At 51.2% G+C, this 21,791-nt stretch overlaps 1 protein-coding gene across 1 annotated transcript in view; it reads left to right on the top strand.

Moving 5' to 3' along the window:
- Positions 1–128: 128 nt before the first annotated feature.
- LOC311366411 (supervillin-like) overlaps positions 129–21,791 on the top strand; it is a 25,694-nt gene continuing 4,031 nt past the window's right edge. The window contains exons 1-22 of the mRNA XM_084485201.1: positions 129–309; positions 2,330–2,471; positions 3,690–3,743; positions 4,639–4,719; positions 5,645–5,692; positions 6,335–6,485; positions 7,597–7,680; positions 8,353–8,439; positions 9,213–9,402; positions 9,705–9,877; positions 10,353–10,505; positions 11,794–11,930; positions 12,839–12,986; positions 13,415–13,560; positions 13,687–13,862; positions 14,422–14,575; positions 15,521–15,800; positions 17,471–17,625; positions 18,069–18,174; positions 18,987–19,194; positions 19,936–20,069; positions 21,090–21,245. Of these exons, the coding sequence (XP_084341327.1) occupies positions 293–309; positions 2,330–2,471; positions 3,690–3,743; positions 4,639–4,719; positions 5,645–5,692; positions 6,335–6,485; positions 7,597–7,680; positions 8,353–8,439; positions 9,213–9,402; positions 9,705–9,877; positions 10,353–10,505; positions 11,794–11,930; positions 12,839–12,986; positions 13,415–13,560; positions 13,687–13,862; positions 14,422–14,575; positions 15,521–15,800; positions 17,471–17,625; positions 18,069–18,174; positions 18,987–19,194; positions 19,936–20,069; positions 21,090–21,245 (2,980 nt within the window). The 5' untranslated portion in view covers positions 129–292. The remainder of the gene's footprint in view (positions 310–2,329; positions 2,472–3,689; positions 3,744–4,638; positions 4,720–5,644; positions 5,693–6,334; positions 6,486–7,596; positions 7,681–8,352; positions 8,440–9,212; positions 9,403–9,704; positions 9,878–10,352; positions 10,506–11,793; positions 11,931–12,838; positions 12,987–13,414; positions 13,561–13,686; positions 13,863–14,421; positions 14,576–15,520; positions 15,801–17,470; positions 17,626–18,068; positions 18,175–18,986; positions 19,195–19,935; positions 20,070–21,089; positions 21,246–21,791) is intronic.

Raw genomic sequence — 21,791 nt, 5'->3', positions numbered from 1 at the left:
TCTCTCTCTCTCTCTCTCTCCCTCTCTCTCTCTGTCTCTCTCTCTCTGTCTCTCTCTCTCTCTCTCTCTCCCTCTCTCTTTCTCTCTCTCTCTCTGTCTCTCTCTCTCTCCGTGGTGCTCCTGTCCCTGCAGAGCCTCCAGAGTCCTCCAGGACAGACCCCCGGTCTGCTCAGCGCCCCGCGGGGGGGGACCTCGCCATGGACCTGGGCGGAGTGTCACCTACCAGTACGACGAGCCCGACCTGGTGACCGACCTGGTGACCGAGCGCAGCAGGAAGCAGACCGCCAGACAGATGTCCATCAAGGACCGGTGAGAGAGTGTGTGTGTGTGTGTGTGTGTGTGTGTGTGTGTGTGTGTGTGTGTGTGTGTGTGTGTGTGTGTGTGTGTGTGTGTGTGTGTGTGTGTGTGTGTGTGTGTGTGTGTGTGTGTGTGTGTGTGTGTGTGTGTGTGTGTGTGTGACAATGGAAACAGAGATGACGAAGCTCTTCTAAAGTGCAGTTCTTTTAAGATGTGCTCACAGTGGCGAGCTCAACTTCTATGGCGAGCACTTAAAACAAATTGTTTGTATTGTGATCGGGAAATGTGATCGGAAACGCATGACCCATCGATGCTGACTCCTATTGACGTGGTGTCCGCTTCCAGAGCGTCACTAGCCTGCTGAAGCTAGCGCATCCTGTTCATGGGCTGGATGTGTTCAGGGAGCTGCTATGACGCTAGCCTTTAAATTCCTTTTAAATTATTTCGATGCATTGGTGGTTGAGGTCGGAGATTTGATTTGACATCAAAGTGACTGAAACCAATGACTGCTGTGATGTCAAGCCATCCAAACTATTGATTTAATTATAAAACATAATGGGATTACGTGTGTGTGTGTGTGTGTGTGTGTGTGTGTGTGTGTGTGTGTGTGTGTGTGTGTGTGTGTGTGTGTGTGTGTGTGTGTGTGTGTGTGTGTGTGTGTGTGTGTGTGTGTGTGTGTGTGTGTGTGATGAGTTAATATGATTCATTTATTTTAGGACCCTTCTTGACGTATTTGATGTAATTGAGACCAGGGTCATGGGAAGATAGTGGCAGTGTTCCTACCAAGCACAGACAATGGGTGTACATGATTCTCGGAGGGAAGCTTTCACATGGTGGGCGGGTAACACAAAGTTGAGGGGGAGTGACCATCACAGAGAGTTTAGGATTTGCCACGGCTAAAGTCAGCCATGGCAGGACAGACAAAGTCCATTTGCGATACAGTATGGGCGAAGTGGATGTCTGCAAGGCTGCCAAGCAGTTAAAGGAATCTACACATCAAAGTAGTCAGTCCATTGGCCTCAGCATCAGACTTTATGGCTCCAGTGGCAACGCTAAAGCAAACCATCTTATGACCTTTCAGTTAGAGAGAGGAAGGGAGATGGCTACAACAAGAATGTATACAAATGCCTTTTCAATTGACTCGTATCAACGTAAACAAAGTTGATATCCTTTGTATATAATTTGAAATGATCATTACGATTAATGTTTCCATGATGGTGTCTTTCCCATCTTCCACTCCTTTGCGTCCACCCCTGGGCTGCTCTGCGGTCTGCCGCTGGGAGGCTGAGAGGTCACTGCAAACACAACAAGCTCTCTTCCCCGTTGCTCTCTGCCTCACTGCACAGGCCCGTCTGTTCCCACTCAATACCTTTTACATCTCCACCGTTTTGGGAGCGTTTATGCATCGCATGACATTCTTCAGATTGTGACCTATTCCATGCGTACAATGGCCCTGTGTGTCATGCCACACTAACGGTGTGGATTTATCCACCTAACGCACACTGCTGGACAGTAAAGCCTCTAGAGTCCAGAGTGACAGTGACTGGTCCTCCAGCGGCGATGTGCACAAAGTATTACTACTCAACAGGCTGGGGCTGTGATTGGTTAACTGGGAGCCTCCATCACGAACCCGGCTCCTCTCACAGGTTCTTATTGGAGTTATTTAGGAAGGCAACAACTAGTTGATTAAGTAATGAGTCGACAGACAATGTATCAAATCTGGTTATTTGCTGCTGAATGTTGCAGTTAAATTCAAGTATTTGATCAATGGATCAATATAAAGGGAATAGATTTGTTTTTCTAGGCTGGTTGTCAGATAAAGAACATCCACAACTTTTTGTTTGGACTCTGGTAACTTCATATTATTCATAAAATAGTTTAGACCAAATTATTCATCGATTAACCATTAAAGCAGTAAGGTGCAGCCCTTGCCTTGATTGGTTCTCGCGGTATCTTCCCACCAGCGCAGTCTCCATCTTGGATTTACCGTCAAACCTAAAGTGCGCCCTTTTGTTTTTCTCCGCGTCTCCAGCCTGGCGCTGCTGAAGAAGAGTGGCGAGGAGGACTGGAGGAACCGCATCAACAGGAAGCAGGAAGCCGGCGTGACCACGGCGGCGGCGGTGATGGCGGACACCAGCGCCCCCCTGTGGGAGACGGAGCAGAACCTCCGCAAGGTAAACGCTCTGACCTCTGACCCCTCACCTCTAGAGGAGGTCTGGAGCGAGGAGCAGGCGGTGGTCTGCAGCTGGTGTCGGGGTGGCAGGTCAGTGGGAGTGAGGCGCTGACGGAGGCCCCGGGGGGCTCTGGGGATGTGGACCAGGCCGTTAGTGTCACCAGGACAACGGGAAGGAACGAGGCTCAGGAGGTAGAGCCGGGTGGCTGGGAACCAGAAGGTCGCTAGTTCGATCCCCGGCTCCTCCTAGCTCCTAGCCGAGTGTCGAGGAGTTTGCGGCGACAAGCTGGCGGTCGCCTTGCGTGGCTCGTCGCTGTGTGAATGTGTGCATGAATGGGTGAATGTGAGGCAATATTGCACAGCGCTTTGAGTGGCCACTAGTTCTGCGTAACGGTGAACACAAACGCCTCGTAAAGGGCTTGAAACACAGCGTCTATGTGTTGGCTGTTTCCTTCTTCTTTCTGTTCTGTCACAATAACATGTTTAGTGTTGTGTTGCATGTTGTTGTAATTATACATTCCCTAATAACTGTTAATGAATGCTTAGTTCCTCAGCCACTGCCTTGCCATAAATGACATGCTGTACATATTTCACCTTTTTTTTTGTAATAATTGTGTAATTAAGAATCATCTGTCTGTCATATCATTTTAACCTTGTTTGTTTGACGTCATTTTTCTGATGTTTCCATGCCTTCTGTTTCCACCTCGGTCTACTTCTTCATAATAAACGTTCCTCCTCTGCATGGCTCTCTCTCCTCTGTTCTGCTCTGTTCCTCATGGCTCATCTCTTCTTCATCGCTGTACTTTCTTATGGAAGCTAACTTCTCGCTCTGCTGTCTAAGCAGTAAGGTTTGGTTTACGTGTGGTTCATTGCTTCTATAAAACAATTACTGAAATGGTTTCCTATAGACTACCTGGTAAGATTTCTCAAAATCAACTCATTCTGTTCATCACATCACAGTCCTGTGTTCAGATGATCACATGCTGGCCTGGTTCCACTTTAACAGCTGTCAATCCGTTAAGGAGCTGTGACTGGAACGCAGCGGTGGACATTCCCGTCTGGTTCCGTCTCGTTGGGATTCTGGCTGTGACCTTGTTTGTTGGAGGAGGCGGGGAGGGGGGGTCAGGGGGAGTGACATTTCCTCCCCCCTCTCTCTACTCAACACCTTTCACCCCCTGTCCCTCTCCCCCCCCCCCCCCCCCCTCCTCCCCGTCTGTAGGAAGGCGAGGCAGCGATGGTGATTGATGGGTGTGATGTGTCAGAGGAGCTCTGGGTAAGGCCGGTGCACGCGGCCGCTGTGTACGCCCACGTGAACAACCACATGCACGCTAACACCTGCTCCAGGCTTAGACTCATCCCTGGAAAATACTTCACTGTTTCAGCAGGGCTTCCTCGTGGTGGGACTGGTCTATCTATATATCTATCTAAATACAACTAACACTCACGCACAATCTCCCACTCACCCACCACTGAACGGTGGGTTTGAAGGCACTCCTCCCTCCCTCCCAGAGGCGCTTTGGGTGAAGGTGGGCTCTGGTGTTTGGTTTGTTGGTCCTGGTTTGGTTCTGCGCTGGGATCAGGTCTACAGAGAGAGCTGATTGATGAACCATCGTTGAAACAACAGGAAATGGTTTGACACAACGCTGAGATAGGTTGTTTGCGTCTGGGTTTTTCATTCATTCAAGTTGAGGTCATGAAACGATGGAGGTCTAAGTCCCGTTTCTCTCCCCTTAACAAGAACACTTGCTTTGAGTGCCCTTAGCTGCAAGTCAGCTCCCGAGCTGGCTAGGGTTCAAGGGATGATTTTAAGGGAAAATAGGCACCCCCCCTTGCTCCCTTAAGTATTGGGACACCCTACCCCTTTGCGGGAACGAGCAAAGTCTAGGGTTAGGGCTCAGCTAGGGGAAGGGGGAGAATTGGGACAGGGCCTAAGTCTGATTTTAGAACTTTGCGCGGGTAAGACACTAATCAGCCTCGTTTGGAGACAATCCTCCCCGGAGCTTCAAAGTCATTACAGTTACTACTGGGATTCTGTCCTGCTGTCGAGATTCATCTTGTGTGTGTGTGTGTGTGTGTGTGTGTGTGTGTGTGTGTGTGTGTGTGTGTGTGTGTGTGTGTGTGTGTGTGTGTGTGTGTGTGTGTGTGTGTGTGTGTGTGTGTGTCGGTAGGAGCCCACCTTCTCCTCCACGGTCTCGCTTGCTTCTGAGCTCCCTCTCCACACCTACCCCCCCAGCGAGCCCAGCAGCCAGGTAGGAAGCCTTCTCACGCCCCCTGCTGTCTGTGTCCCCCTGCTGTCTGTCTGCCCCCCTGCTGTCTGTCCCCCTGCTGCCTGTCTGTCTGCTGTCTGTCTGCTGCATGCTGTGCCTCCTTCTCCCTGGGCTGGGATGCACCAATTCAAAAACAAACGTATTTCCTTGAAGTATAATTATTTACAATTTCAACACAAATTATATCAACAAAAAAAAAAAACATGGACATCATGTTGTCATGGACACCACCTCCACCCAGCGTGGTCGGGGCCACCAGAGACTGTGGGGCAAAGACATCAGGCCTGTAGGGAGGGTAGGAAGAAGGAAAGGGAGTTAGGAAGAAGGATATGAAGTAAGGAAGAAGGATAGGAAGTAAGAAAGGATAGGAAGTATTGGACAGTACCAATTCTGCTATTCTCAAATGCATGCATTTTAAAAAGAGCGACTAAATTAATTTGTTCTAGTATTTTTGATGTGATCCAGAGCAATGACTATCATCTTTCTAGGATGCTTTGTTAGTCATCGCTCATCTCGTGCGTACCGCCTCTTACCTAACCCATGAGCAAACCGTTCTCCCCCGCAACACTCCCTCCGCATCCTGTCCATCTCCCCCACACCTGACGCACAATCCTCCCCCACACCTGACGCACAACCCAGGCTCTTCTAAAGTAAAAGAGACGGACCCCAGCCTGCCAACGCGCTCAGTGATCAACGACACGTCACTGAGCACTGAGCTTCGCTTCTGCAGCGCGCAGACCCCCCTGCTTTGATCTGCAGCTTCCTGCCCCCCCTCTCTGTGATCTGGGTGGGCATGGTGCACCCCCCCCCCCCCCCCCCAGGACGCTCCTCATCCTCCATCTCATCTGCTCCTCTTTCTCCCTGGGTTCCTGCCTCTCCGACCCTCCTGTCATTGGTTGTTGTGAAGGCCTCTAGATCCCAGCTGCTGGACGAAAGACATCCCTGGAGGAGGAAGGTGACCACGACCCCCCCCCCCCCCCATTACCCCCCCACATTACCCCCCCACACTGTCCCACAACTGTACACTACCCGGTTCTGGTCCCAGTTCAGGTCCCAGTTCAGGTCCCAGTTCACGACCCAGTTCAGGTCCCAGTTCAGGTCCCAGTTCAGGACCCAGTTCACGACCCAGTTCAGGACCCAGTTCACGTCCCAGTTCAGGACCCAGTTCAGGACCCAGTTGGCCTGGCTCTCCCCCCTTGTGTATCCAACGTGGGGGTCATCACTGGTCCCTGGTCAGTTTGAGCAGCTTGATATGCTGTACCTTGTAGTTATTCAATCTCTCTCTCCTCCCTCCCTCCCCCCGCCTCCCTCTCTCCTCGCCCTCCCTCCCTCCCTCTCTCCTCCCCCACCCCCTCCCTCTCCCCTCTCTGTCCCTCCCTCCCTCCTTCTCTCCCCGCCCCTCCCTCCCTCCCTCTCTCCCCCCTCCTCCCTCCCTCCCTCCCTCTCTCCCCCCTCCTCCCTCCCTCCCTCCCTCTCTCCCCCCTCCTCCCTCCCTCCCTCCCTCCCTCCTTCCCCCCCCCTTTCTCTCCTCGCCCCTCCCTCCCTCCTTCCCTCCCCCTTCCTCTCCTCTCCTCTCTCCCCCCTCCCTCCCCCCCAGAGGGTGGAGGAGGGCGACCCAGAGGCCCAGCTCTCCATCCAGGAGAGGAAGAGGCTGATGGAGGCACGGGAGGAGGCCTGGAAGACCACGGGCCGGGGGGCGGCCAACGACTCCACCCAGTTCACCGTGGCCGCCCGCATGGTCAAGAAGGGTAACACACACACACACACACACACACACACACACACACACACACACACACACACACACACACACACACACACACACACACACACACACACACACACACACACACACACACACACACACACACACACACACACACACACACACACACACACACACACACACACACACACACACACCACACACACAGAGAGAGGGGGGGGGGTCTCTGGTTTCTCAGCCTACTGTGTTAATGTGAAACAGAACACCACCAATCCAATTAAGTCGATGTTGCGTTTGTACTGTTGACATTTAATGTGGACTAAATGTCCTTATTTCTGAAACTGTAAAATCGATTTATTTTAGCATAGAAACGACACAAGGCATTTATTTGTCGTAACATCGCCACAAAACCTTACAGCTGCACCATGTTACCTGTTACATGTTAATATAATATAATATTTAAACTAGAAAGTTTCTCTCGCTAAAAAAATCACTGTGGGAAAATCTCACCTAGTTCCACCTCTCACAACTAGGGGGCGCCAATGGTGTATATAGTGCAGGTTTAACCTTGTGGGGTGTGGGGGCCGAACCAGTAGCCGTGAGGCCCCCCACTGGGCACATCCTGTTAGGGCCCACAGAGAGGGTAAGGGTTACTGGGAGGGCTACTGGGAGGCTGACTGGGCGTGTTTGGTACAGAATTATATATTTTTTTTCAGCGTTAACAGGAAGCTGGCCGCTTGCGTTCAGCCAGATCATGTCTGATAGCAGGTGTTTTTAACCGTGATTGTGACCCTACTCATCAGTTGAGTGGCTGCGTAGATACCACTGTTTACACAAACTACACCCTGTCCGTTGCGGGCGGGGTCGTTTGTTGTTATGCTCCAAAGCCGACTGAATCATATCATAACATCTAGTGTGTTGCCCCCGTTAAGCACCTGACTGCAGGGATGTTCTGAAGTGACTCTCCTCTATTATAGAAAGTCTGTAGTTTCACACTAGGGTGCATTCACAACGATGTCTCTGTGCGTGTACGCAGATGCTCCGAGTGACACAGCAGCGGTGGGGATGTTGATGCGTGTTGAACTTGATGATAATCTGTTTCCTCCGTGGTCTTGTGTCCCTCCCCCCTGCAGGGCTGGTCTCCCCCACGGCCCTCCACTCCTCCCCCCCGGCCAAGCCCAAGAGCAGCGCCCTGGCCATCTCCAAGCCCCAGGAGGGTGGGTTGCTCTCTTCCTCTCTCTCTCTCTCTCTCTCTCTCTTTGTCTCTCTGTCTCTCTCTCACTGTCTCTCTCTCTGTCTCTGTCTCACACACACAGAAACAGACACACTGTCACTCTGCTAGAGAGGAGTCTAGTGTATGCATACATTAAAATAGGTTAATTGTCTACAACTATTGTGTGCTTTTTGCATTTAGAAGTCTCATCTGTCCTAGACTCAATATCTCTTTAGGAAATTTCCACGACAATTGTTGACGTTAATGCGGACAAAGTGAAATATGTTGTCTTTGTTTTTTTTCCTCGAAAGCCGGAGGAGAGATTTCCGCCCCTGAAGGTGTAGTTTAAATGATTCTTGATGTTTTTGTCACCACCGTCATCATCGTCATTGTCAACACGATGTCACCATCATCGTCAACACGGCGTCATCATAATCAATATGATGTCATCATAACCTGGCCGCTGACGTGATCGTTCTGTCTTGCTCCAGTGCCTGATGGAATCAAACAGTGTTCAGCTCATTCCTCTCATCCAGAAGACCACAATCATGTTGAGCGTGACCAACACGGCTTTGTGTTCCATGCTTGTGGCCGTTCTGGCTCGTTACACGTTTGTTTTCTTCAGATTTTCTTTTTGGTTGAGCTGAACTGTGAACTGGGCTGTGTTTCTCCACAGAGATCAAGGCCCTAGCAGATATGGACTTTGAATCAGACGGGAAACTGGATAAACTGGAGTCTTTCCTGGGCAAGATCAACAGCAAAGGTCAGTCCCGCTCTGCAACAAACTGCCTCTCTGTTGGTTCTGTTTGTAGCTTAAAAGCAGTTGCTTTTCTTATTCTTTCAAGTTGTTTGCCCTTAAATGATTCTTGCACTTTCTCCGTCTGTCAGTGCAGTTCCTGTCCGTTGCACCAAAGCTGAATGAATGTTATTGAAGTGCTGCTTGAGGCACCGTGGGCTTCAAGCAGCACAGCGGACCAACGAGGTCTCAGTGTGGGGGGGTTCTGGGTGCAGGGTCCGGTCTACAGCACAGTGGTCTCAGTGTGGGGGGTTCTGTGTGCAGGGTCTGGTCTACAGTGGTCTCAGTGTGGGGGGGTTCTGGGTGCAGGGTCTGGTCTACAGTGGTCTCAGTGTGGGGGGGTTCTGTGTGGTCTCTCAGGGTCTGGTCTACAGTGGTCTCAGTGTGGGGGGTTCTGGGTGCAGGGTCTGATCTACAGTGGTCTCAGTGTGGGGGGGTTCTGTGGGGTCCCTCTGGTCTACAGTGGTCTCAGTGTGGGGGGTTCTGTGTGCAGGGTCTGGTCTACAGTGGTCTCAGTGTGGGGGGGTTCTGTGGGGTCCCTCTGGTCTACAGTGGTCTCAGTGTGGGGGGGTTCTGTGTGCAGGGTCTGGTCTACAGTGGTCTCAGTGTGGGGGGGTCTGGTCTCAGTGTGAGGGGGTTCTGGGTGGTCCCTCTGGTCTACAGTGGTCTCAGTGTGGGGGGGGGTCTGGGTGGTCCCTCTGGTCTACAGTGGTCTCAGTGTGGGGGGGTCCTGTGTGCAGGGTCCGCTCTGCGTGAGGCCACAGTCACGGTGACCCAGCAGAAGGTGAAGGAGGTGATGAGCCTTGAGGACGAGACCTTCTCCAGGTTCTACCCCCGTGTGGCCGACCCCCCCGCCCCCCGCAGCGGCGGCGGCGGCGGCGGCAAGATCTACGAGGACTTCGACGCCATCTTTGACCCCCTGTTGCCACGGTAACCCAAGTGACAATTAATGAGCCGTTCTGATGTTAATTCTTCGTCCCCTGGGTTAGCTGCCGTCTCTGTGGTCTCTTCTTTAGTGACTCTTTAATCACTTCTAGGAGTCGCTTGTGTGAGAAGCTTCATAGTTTGGATCAGTTGGAACCAAGGTGTGTCCAATACGACCCAAAGGAGTCCTTGAAGGAGCGAGGAGGAGGAGGAGGCCCTCAGCAGGCGTGTCTCTCCTCCCCGTGACCTTTGTGGCCCCCTGTGATTCCCGTCCCCTGACCTTTGGCCCCTGGTGTCGCCCCCCCCAGGCTGACGTCGGACATGGTGCAGCACCGGCGGGCGGTCCGGCCCACGCGGAACGTGGCTTCGTCCAGGAACCCCCTGAGGAAGCTGGCGGCGCGGCAGGACCTGCTGCAGGAGTACACGGAGCACCGGCTCAACGTGGGGCTGCTGGAGAGCAAGAGGATGAAGGCCCAGAAGAGTGAGACCGCCTGAGAACTCTCACCACTGGCTTCAAAAGAGTGACTTTAGAGAGGAGCTCTTAATGCAGGTTTAGAAGAGTGAGACCACCTTAGAAAATAACTCTTACACTGGGTTTAAAAGAGTGAGATGTTCTTTAGAAAGGAACTCTTACTACTGGTTTAAAGAGTTTGATTACTTTAAAATGGAACTCTTGCTGCAGGTTTAAAGAGTGAGATGACTTTGGAAAGGAACGTGTGTGTGTGTGTGTGTGTGTGTGTGTGTGTGTGTGTGTGTGTGTGTGTGTGTGTGTGTGTGTGTGTGTGTGTGTGTGTGTGTGTGTGTGTGTGTGTGTGTGTGTGTGTGATTATGTGGGTGTGTGTGTGATTATGTGGGTGTGTGTGTTGATGTGTTAATGTGATGGAGTGTGTTGATGTGTGTGTTGATGTGATGGGAGTGTATTGATGTGTGTGTGTGTGTGTGTTGGGGGTCTCCAGTGAGTCAGAACTCGGGGTTCTCGGAGGTGGCCCTGGCCGGTCTGGCCTCCAAGGAGAACTTCAGCAGCGTCAGCCTGCGCAGCGTGGACGTCTCTGAGCAGATGGCCAGCAGCGCCGCCCCCTACAAGAAGCTCATGCTGCTGCAGGTCAAAGGTCAGTGTCGCCTCGATAAACACCTCATAAACACTGCACTGGGTGTGTGTATACATGTGTTTACGTGTGTCTGTGTATACCTGTGTGTGTGTGTGTGTGTGTGTACATGTGGGTGTGTGTGTGTGTGTATCATCACGCACAATGTAGCAGTCTGTCAGCTGCACGCTAATCTAATTAGCTTTCATCTCGTGTCTGTCTGTCTGTCTGTCTGTCTGTCTGTGTGGAGATGATCTTGAGCTGTCACAGTGACTCATGTCACATGGTCACCAGAAGGGGGGGTTGTTGGGGGGGCCGGGGTGGAGGATGCTGCTGCATCATGGGAGTCCGTCCAGAGCGTCTCTATATTAGGAGAGACGAGAGGCTGCGTCTATTTCGGGGGTCTTCTCCACACGCTGCCACCCTTAATCAGTCTCGTGTCCCCCCCCCCCCCCCCCCCCACCCCCCTCCAGTCCCGTCACTCACCTCCCCTATCCGTGATCCAGACCCCCCAGGACCAGGACCATGTTGTGCTCGGGTCTCAGCGCGTGGGCTCCTCACTGGGTGGAGACCCCTTGTGTGTGTGTGTTGAGGCGAGTTGGGTGGGTGTTGGTTAGTGCCGGCCCAGCGCTCATGTAGACTCATGTATTTATAATCTACTCTGAGAGATGACGGTCTCTCTTCAGGCACAAACATGACGCACTAGTTATGTTGGTAAAGCCTGGGACATGTACTAGTCAGAGGAACTAACTAGTTCCGTTGTATAGGAAGTATAGGAGCTCCAACTAGTACTAGCTAAGAGTTCCTCTAGGTTAGAGGAAGTTAGAGTTCCTCTAACTAAGAGGAACTTTTAACTAGTTCTAGTCAGAGTAAGTCTAATTTAGTATTTTTACGATATACTAATAAGCGTTACTTAACGTACGTTAACACCGGCACACTCACAGCTGGTGATACTGTCCCTTCGTTATCTATCTTAACGAGCGTCCCTTCGTTATCTATCTTAACGAGCGTCCCTTCGTTATCTATCTTAACGAGCGTCCCTTTGTTATCTATCTCAACGAGCGTCCCTTCGTTATCTATCTTAACGACCGTCCCTTCGTTATCTATCTTAACGACCGTCCCTTCGTTATCTATCTTAACGACCGTCCCTTCGTTATCTATCTTAACGAGCGTCCCTTCGTTATCTATCTTAACGAGCGTCCCTTCGTTATCTATCTTAACGAGCGTCCCTTTGTTAACTATCTTCACGGCCGTCCGCTCTGAGCCCCCTCCGTCCCGCTGTGTGTGTTGACGTCCGGCCGTGTTGTGACAGGTCGACGGCACATCCAGACCCGGCTGGTGGAGCCCAGAGCGTCGTCCCTGAACAGCGGGGACTGCTTCCTGCTGGTCACGCCCCACCACTGCTTCGTCTGGATGGGGGAGTTCGCCAACGTCATCGAGAGGAACAAGGTACGACCCCGCTCTGCAGGGGTACAGCCCCTCATGGTTAAAGCCTAGTACATGTTGTACTACTTAGAGAAACTTGTACAGTACCTAGTACTGTACTGTAGTTAGGCTAATCCATGTTTTATTTTTTTAGGGCCGTTTTTCTTTAGCGCAGTTTATACTTCTTATAAGCAATAAAACAAGAAATATGAATCTGTGTTATTGCATTGCATATAACAGTCCGGATCATATCGCCGGTCAGCATAACAACCACGACTCAAGCAATAATGTTTAATATTTATGAACGTTAATACGTACTCAAGTTTCGTTATATACACATAAAGACACTTGAACAACTTAAATGCTTTTTTTTTTTCGGGCTGGTTTTCAGAGGTTTTGTAAATAAGACAAACTTAAGTTAATAAAATGGATTTAATTAACTTCCTGTGTGTTACTCTTGGAGAGTTCTGCGTGTGTTGACAGCCTTCCAGCTGTCGGCTCGTACAAGCGTCCTGTTTCGAAGGAAGACTGTTATTGTTCAGTGCAGGAAGTGAACAAAGGCCTCGGAGGAAGTGGCGTGGATGCACTACCCACATGCGTAGCATGTGGGTAGTGGTGGTTAGGTGGGGGCACGCTTCAAGCCAGCTGCAGGAAGCGTCTCTGAAGGTTGGCTCACCGCTATTGTTCAGGGATGATGACATAAGATGCAAACCAGAGAGGAAACCAGCGACCCAAATATAAGCTCTCAGCCTTGACCCACATTTTGCAGAGTAGTTGTAGTTACACACCATGACGTAGCTGGTGAGTATGTTCCAAGGGGATACCTGAGAAGCTTGATGTAGCAGTCCAGGAACCGGACAACTGCCGTGGTAACAGAATAGTTCCTAAGAAGAAGTCAACCTTCTCCTGAACCCTTCCTTCTCCGTTCTCAGGCCAAAGAGCTGGCCAACTTTGTGCAGACCAAGCGGGACTTGGGTTGCCGGGCCAACTACGTCCAGATCATCGAGGAGGGCGGGACCACGAACTCTGCCTCCTCCAAGGAGTTCTGGAAGATTCTAGGAGGCCAGGCAGACTACCAGTGTAAGCCACATGTGGACATTTGTCTTGCCCTGTCCTGATACCACTCACATTTTCCCCAAGACATTTAGCAGACATTTGTGAAAGTGGCATCCGTTATTTTCTGACCACTAGATGGCACCAAAATTACCAGAATTATATTATAAACATGCAGAGACTAGGTCAGTTAGTGTAGTTTGAGGTCTGTGCAGTTTTAGTCTGTGCAGTTTGAGATAAAGACCTTCCTGAACCTCTCCACCCTCCTCCTCTCCACCCTGACCCTCTCCACCCTGACCCTCTCCATCCTCCTCCTCTCCACCCTGACCCTCTCCTCCCTCCTCCTCTCCACCCTGACCCTCTCCACCCTCCTCCTCTCCACCCTCCTCCTCTCCACCCTCCTCCTCTCCATCCTCCTCCTCTCCAACCTGACCCTCTCCTCCCTCCCCCTCCAGCGGCCGGGACCCCAGACGAGGACGAGCTGTACGAGGGAGCCATCGTGGAGACCAACTGCATCTACCGCCTGGCAGACGACAAGCTGGTGCCGGACGATGACTTCTGGGCCAAGGTTCCCCGCTGTGCCCTGCTGGACCCCAAGGAGGTGACTACCACTTACCACTGCCTCACCCTCCCTCAAGCTCACAGGCGTTTGAGAAAGCTTTCCTCCGTCAGGGTTAACCTCTGTCTCAGGACTAATGAAGACCTGTGTCCTCCTCTATCGCTCCAGGTGCTGGTGTTCGACTTCGGCAGTGAGATGTACATCTGGCACGGCAAGGAGGTGACGCTGGCCCAGAGGAAGGTGGCCTTCCAGCTGGCCAAGCACCTGTGGAACGGAACCTTTGACTACACCTGCTGTGACATCAACCCCCTGGACCCGGGGGAGTGCAACCCCCTCATACCCAAGTAGGGGAACTCACTCACTCACTCTTTCTCCCTCCCTCACTCTTTCTCACTCTTCCTCACTCTCTCACGCTTTCACTCACTCACTCATTATTTCACTCACTCACTCACTCTTTCATCCACTCCCTCTTTATATTTATCACTCTTTATATCACTCACTCACTCTTTATATCATTCACTTTCACTCACTAACTTTCACTCACCCACTCACTCTTTCACTCCCTCACTCTTCCTCACACTCCCTCACTCTTGCTCCCTCACACCCTACACACTCAGGGGTCTAGGCTAGCTGAGCTGGACTGGTCTTGGTCCACAGAGTCGTGTTGTTCCTCTGACCTCTGCAGAGCGGCAGCCCTCCCCCCGCCCAGAGAGACTTAAGGGCTCTAAAGGTCTTAACTCAACACATCTCTTTATCTGTGTTCATAGGTTCACACCTCTCAGCAGCGCCTTTAGCTCCTCTTAGTTTAGCTCGGTGTCTCCTTCAGATGACCTCCTTCTTTGTTGTTGTTGAGTGAAGTCCGTCTGACCCCCCTCCTCCCCTCCTCCCCCTCCCCCCCTCCAGGAAGGGCCAGGGCCGTCCCGACTGGGCTGTGTTCGGCCGGCTGACGCAGCACAATGAGACCACTCTGTTCAAGGAGAAGTTCCTGGACTGGAGCGAGAAGAGGAAGTTCTCCAGCCCCTCCAGGAACGGCTCGGTGCAGGCCGGCGACCACAACGTAAGGCTGAGCAGGACGCCACTCCCTGGGGCTGCCTGCTGGAGCTCCTCTCCTGCTGGAGCTCCTCTCCTGCTGGAGCTCCTCTCCTGGTGGAGGTCCTCTCCTGGTGGAGGTCCTCTCCTGGTGGAGCTCCTCTCCTGGTGGAGGTCCTCTCCTGGTGGAGGTCCTCTCCTGGTGGAGGTCCTCTCCTGGTGGAGCTCCTCTCCTGGTGGAGGTCCTCTCCTGGTGGAGGTCCTCTCCTGGTGGAGGTCCTCTCCTGGTGGAGGTCCTCTCCTGGTGGAGGTCCTCTCCTGGTGGAGGTCCTCTCCTGGTGGATCTCCAGGCTGGGGGGTTTAGGAGGACGTGACGTGGATAAAGCTTTAATAACGTTGTAACGTTGGCTCTTAATGTCTGTAACCTCACGTAGCCGGAGAAGAATGATAAATGATCAGATAGCCACCGTGTCGTTACTCCACTGCCACGATCCAGGATAGCAAAGACATTCAGCAAAACCTTTTTTGTAAACAAATATAGTTAATATAGTTAATATTGTTAATATAGTTAATATAGTTAATATAGCTGTGAGTTAACCAGATCTCTTTCTTGTGCTCGATCTCTCACTCACTCACTCACTAACACACATTCACTCACACACACACACACACACACACACACACACACACACACACACACACACACACACACACACACACACACACACACACACACACACACACACACACTTACATTCACTCACTTACACACATTCACTCACTTACTTACTCACTCACACACACACACACACACACACACACACACACACACTTACATTCACTCACTTACACACACACACACACACTTACATTCACTCACTTACTTACTCACTCACACACACACACACACACATTCACTCACTCACTGTGCTCTCTCCCCCTCTTTCTCTCCCTCCCTACTCCCCCCCCCCAGGACCCCCCCGTCTCCGACCCCCCCCGGGCGTACGACCCCTCCCTGATGCTGGCGGGCCCCGGGGGGCCGGTGCGCACGGTGCTGGACGGCACCGACGTGGGGCGGGGCTACGGGCTGGTGGAGGGCGAGGAGAGGCGGAGCCAGCAGGTCAGCACCATGGCGACGGAGGTGTGGCACATCCTGGAGTTCGACTACAGCCGCCTCCCCCTTCAGAGCATCGGTCAGTTCCACGAGGGCGACGCCTACGTGGTCAAGTGGAAGTACATGGTCAGCACCGCCGGTCAGTAGCCCCGCCCCCGCACACAAGCACAACCAATCGTACTCACACCAGCAGTAGCCCCGCCCCCGCACACAAGCACAACCAATCGTACTCACACCAGCAGTAGCCCCGCCCCCACACACAATCACAACCAATCGTACTCACACCAGCAGTAGCCCCGCCCCCGCACACAATCACAACCAATCGTACTCACACCAGCAGTAGCCCCGCCCCCGCACACAATCACAACCAACTGTACAGCTTCACACCAGGCCGGCTAGGACACGGCTGCTTCTGATTGGCTCACGTATTAAATCAAGTACTTGACTTATTACACACATTCACATACTTGACACACATACACGTAGACTAGTACTTGACTGAGTACTGCCGATGGTGATCGTTGTATGATGGTTCTACTGGTCTGTGTTGTATGATGGTTCTACTGGTCTGTGTTGTATGATGGTTCTACTGGTCTGTGTGTATGATGGTTCTACTGGTCTGTGTGTAATGTGTGTATGATGGTTCTACTGGTCTGTGTTGTATGATGGTTCTACTGGTCTGTGTGTATGATGGTTCTGCTGGTCTGTGTGTAATGTGTGTGTGATGGTTCTACTGGTCTGTGTGTAATGTGTGTGTGATGGTTCTACTGGTCTGTGTGTATGATGGTTCTACTGGTCTGTGTGTATGATGGTTCTACTGGTCTGTGTGTATGATGGTTCTACTGGTCTGAGTGTAATGTGTGTATGATGGTTCTGCTGGTCTGTGTGTATGATGGTTCTACTGGTCTGTGTGTGTGATGGTTCTACTGGTCTGTGTGTAATGTGTGTGTGATGGTTCTACTGGTCTGTGTGTAATATGTGTACGATGGTTCTACTGGTCTGTGTGTATGATGGTTCTACTGGTCTGTGTGTATGATGGTTCTACTGGTCTGTGTGTAATGTGTGTGTGATGGTTCTACTGGTCTGAGTGTAATGTGTGTATGATGGTTCTACTGGTCTGTGTGTAATGTGTGTATGATGGTTCTACTGGTCTGTGTGTAATGTGTGTATGATGGTTCTGCTGGTCTGTGTGTAATGTGTGCGATGGTTCTACTGGTCTGTGTGTAATGTGTGTGTGTGATGGTTCTACTGGTCTGTGTGTAATGTGTGTATGATGGTTCTGCTGGTCTGTGTGTAATGTGTGTGATGGTTCTACTGGTCTGTGTGTAATGTGTGTACGATGGTTCTACTGGTCTGTGTGTAATGTGTGTACGATGGTTCTACTGGTCTGTGTGTATGATGGTTCTACTGGTCTGTGTGTGTGATGGTTCTACTGGTCTGTGTGTAATGTGTGTGATGGTTCTACTGGTCTGTGTGTAATGTGTGTACGATGGTTCTACTGGTCTGTGTGTATGATGGTTCTACTGGTCTGTGTGTGTGATGGTTCTACTGGTCTGTGTGTATGATGGTTCTACTGGTCTGTGTGTAATGTGTGTATGATGGTTCTACTGGTCTGTGTGTAATGTGTGTGATGGTTCTACTGGTCTGTGTGTAATGTGTGCGATGGTTCTACTGGTCTGTGTGTAATGTGTGCGATGGTTCTACTGGTCTGTGTGTAATGTGTGCGATGGTTCTACTGGTCTGTGTGTAATGTGTGCGATGGTTCTACTGGTCTGTGTGTAATGTGTGCGATGGTTCTACTGGTTCTAGTGGGGAAGCGTCAGAACCCGGACCAGGCGCGGACGGCGGGGGCGGGGAAGGAGAAGTGCTGCTACTTCTTCTGGCAGGGCCGCAACGCCACCGTCAGCGAGAAGGGGACCTCAGCCCTCATGACCGTGGAGCTGGACCAGGAGCGGGGCGCCCAGGTGAGGTGTGTGTGTGTGTGTGTGTGTGTGTGTGTGTGTGTGTGTGTGTGTGTGTGTGTGTGTGTGTGTGTGTGTGTGTGTGTGTGTGTGTGTGTGTGTGTGTGTGTGTGTGTGTGTGTGTGTGTGTGTGTGTGTGTGTGGTCATCATCCTTATACTGTTTCTCATTCTAATGTTTTTGTTTTATTCAAAACCCTGTGATTCATTTAAAAGACAGTTTCAATGAGTAGAGCATAAACATGCAAAAATCTATAAATAAATGATAATTAAATCATTTTTTAAATTCAATTAAAAAAAATCAAAAATCCTGTCAATCATTTATCTCCTGGTTTCATTAAGAACCCTGTGTGAACCTTTTACCAGCGTTTGGTGCTGACCCTCCTCCTCCTCCTCCCCCCCTCTTCTCCTCCCCCCCCCCTCTTCTCCTCCCCCCCCCTCCCACCAGGTCCAGGTCCTGCAGGGTAAGGAGCCCCCCTGCTTCCTCCAGTGCTTCAGAGGAGGGATGGTGGTCCACTCAGGGAGGAGGGAGGAGGAGGAGGACATGTCTCAGAGTAAGGACGCACACACACACACACACACACACACACACACACACACACACACACACACACACACACACACACACACACACACACACACACACACACACACACACACACACACACACACACACACACACACACACACACACACACACACACACACACACACACACCGGCCCCCTGCTGGGCCACTGCCTCCGCTCCACTTCCTGGTTGTGATGACTCACCGGACGGCGCTCTAGATGTGATGAACGGCGTCCTGTTATGAACGGATGATGTCGACAGGTCAGGTCTGTGTTGGGCGAGGGTGAATGGTTCACTCTGTATCTTACTGGATTAACCCTGAGCTCATCCTGTGAGCTACATCTATTAACCCGACCTCTACCGTGGGTTCAGCTCCTCTTTCTCAAACTGGGACGCTTGGTTCTGACTGGTTTAGCGCGTCAGAACTGGTGGAGGAGTCCATGGAAAATCCACTTGAAGAAAGTCTTTATTTCCCCCTCTCAGTAGATCATACTTTTATTGGGCCATGGAAAGACCTGATTCTGGGAATACTTCTTTAGTTTGCTATTTCAAGATTCAGATTCAAGATTCAAGAGTTTAATTTGTCACATGTATAAGTGCACAAGTATAAAGTGAAATTAAAAAGTGACAGTGCCGCAGAAGCAGTGCAACACAGATAAAAGATACAATGTAAAATGTTGGAAATGTATGTGTTAGTTAATTAATTTGTTTAATGAAGTTCAAGCAGTTATTTTTATTCTATTTTAATCTGCAGATTGTCGAGCGTTGGTGTGATTGTGTGACTGTTTGGTCCCCAGACGACTGGCGTCTGTACTGCGCGCGCGGGGAGGTGGCGCAGGAGGGCCACCTGCTGGAGGTGGCGTGTCACTGCAGCAGCCTGCGCTCGCGGGTCTCCATGGTGATGGTGGGCGTGGCCCAGGCGCTCATCTACCTGTGGCACGGCTGCAAGGCCCAGGCGCACACACGGGACGTGGCGCTCACCGCCGCCAGCCGCATCCAGGAGCAGTGAGTCTGAAAGCTTTATTTACACTGACCTTCAACACAGTAACGCAGAACTTTACTCATAACAATCTGAAACACAGTCAAGGTGAACTTTATTTATAACGATCTGAAACACAGTCAAGGTGAACTTTATTTATAACGATCTGAAACAGTCAAGGTGAACTTTATTTATAACGATCTGAAACACAGTCATGGTGAACTTTATTTATAACGATCTGAAACACAGTCAAGGTGAACTTTATTTATAACGATCTGAAACAGTCAAGGTGAACTTTATTTATAACGATCTGAAACACAGTCATGGTGAACTTTATTTATAACGATCTGAAACACAGTCAAGGTGAACTTTATTTATAACGATCTGAAACAGTCAAGGTGAACTTTATTTATAACGATCTGAAACACAGTCATGGTGAACTTTATTTATAACGCCCTTAATGACAGTTGGTTAACTTTATTTATAAGGCTCTTAATCACAGTAACAGTAACCTTTATTTATAAGGCTCTTAATCACAGTAACAGTAACCTTTATTTATTTACCAGGACATTTCTATTGCAAATGTATTGAAGGTAGCGTATGTAAAATAAGCAGTTGAGTCAAATTGAAATAAACAAAGTACAGAAACAGACAGTAGAGGGTCTCCTGAGTGGAGCTATGCTAGCCCCATAACCAACACACAATCACCACAACAATCACGTGATTGCGTCACTCAGAAGCGTTGTTGTCTTGGTTACCGTCTCCAGCTGTCCTCTGGAGGCGGGGCTTCACAGCAGCAGTCAGGTGACCATCGTGGAGTGTGACGAGGGGGCGGAGCCCGCCGGCTTCTGGGAGGCCCTGGGGAGGCGGGACCGGAAGGCCTACGACTGCATGCTGCAAGGTCAGTGCTCCTGGAGCAGGTCAAAGGTCAGGTCAAAGGTCAGATCAAGGCCTAAGACTGCATGCTGCAAGGTCAGTGCTCCTGGAGCAGGTCAAAGGTCAGGTCAAAGGTCAGATCAAGGCCTAAGACTGCATGCTGCAAGGTCAGTGCTCCCGGAGCAGGTCAAAGGTCAGGTCAAAGGTCAGGTCAAGGCCTACGACTGCATGCTGCAAGGTCAGTGCTCCCAGGTCAGGTCAAAGGTCAGGTCAAAGGTCAGGTCAACGGTGGTCCAGTGGTGACCCGGGCTGGACGCACGCTGGTCTAGACCCCCATGCTGGTCTAGACCAGCGTGGGGGTCTAGACCCCCACACTGGTCTAGACCCCCACGCTGGTCTAGACCCCTACCCAGCCTCTCAGTGTTGTAGGATTTGTTAGTATTTGATGTTTTGGTCTCAGCGGTGACTACAGTCTCAGTGACTACAGTCACAGTGACTACAGTGACTACAGTCTCAGTGACTACAGTCTCAGTGACTACAGTCTCAGTGACTACAGTCTCAGTGACTACAGTCACTACAGTCACTACAGTCTCAGTGACTACAGTCTCAGTGACTACAGTGACTACAGTCTCAGTGACTACAGTCACGGTGACTACAGTCTCAGTGACTACAGCTGAATGCCTGGACTCTCCTCACGGTCAACCGTTCCCCATCACCCATTTAAAATGTTTTGGATGGATGGATGGATGGATGGATGTCAGTTATGGCCCTCATTGCACTCCTGACCATCCCTGGAAGGAGGGGTCCCCCACTCTGCGTTCCTTCTACAGTTCTCTTCCTCTCTAATTAAAGGAGTTTTCTCTGGCCCTCTGGGGGGCGAGGGTCAGGGGAGTGTCCTAATTATACGTCCTGTTCAGCCGTTTGACGCTGGAACTGTAATTAAGGATTATACAGACTGAACTGAAGCGGTCTGTGGTGGGACAGTGTCTCGGTGTGATGATGTCACGGGGTCTCAGACTGATGATGTCACCCCCCCCCCCCCCAGACCCGGGCCGGTTCAGGTTCACTCCCCGCCTGTACCAGCTGGGCAGCAGCTCGGGGACGTTCCGGGCGGTGGAGCTGCTGTACCCGGCGCGGGTCCCAGAGCAGGTCAACCCGCAGCCCTTCCTGCAGGAGGACCTGTACAGCGCCGCCCAGCCCGGTACGCACGCACACACACGCACACGCAGACACACACACATGCACACGCAGACACACGCACACGCACGCACGTGTACACAGGGACACGCATGCATACGCACACACACACACACACACACACGCACACGCACACGCACACACGCACACGCGTGTACACACGGACGCAGACACACACACGCACGCACGTGTACACACGGACGCGCACGCAGACACACACACGCACGCACTCGCATGCACTCACATGCACTCCCCCACGCTCACATGCACACAAACACAATTGCACTCACATGCACGCACATGCACACACTCATGCACACACATGCACTCCCCCGTACTCACATGCACAGGCACACACTTGCACTAGAATGCATTGACATGCACACACACACACACACACACACACACACACACACACATATATATATATATATATATATATATATATATATATATATATATACCTCATTCAATCCGACACACAAACTTTTATGTTATTTATTGTTTATCATAAATGATTAATCATTTTAATGCATTTTACTGTGTGGCC

Source organism: Micromesistius poutassou (assembly GCF_964030765.1).
Source record: "Micromesistius poutassou genome assembly, chromosome: 21".
Classification (NCBI taxonomy): domain Eukaryota; kingdom Metazoa; phylum Chordata; class Actinopteri; order Gadiformes; family Gadidae; genus Micromesistius; species Micromesistius poutassou.
The sequence above is the reverse complement of the archived record's forward strand: the minus strand, read 5'-3'. Positions and strand labels throughout refer to the sequence as shown.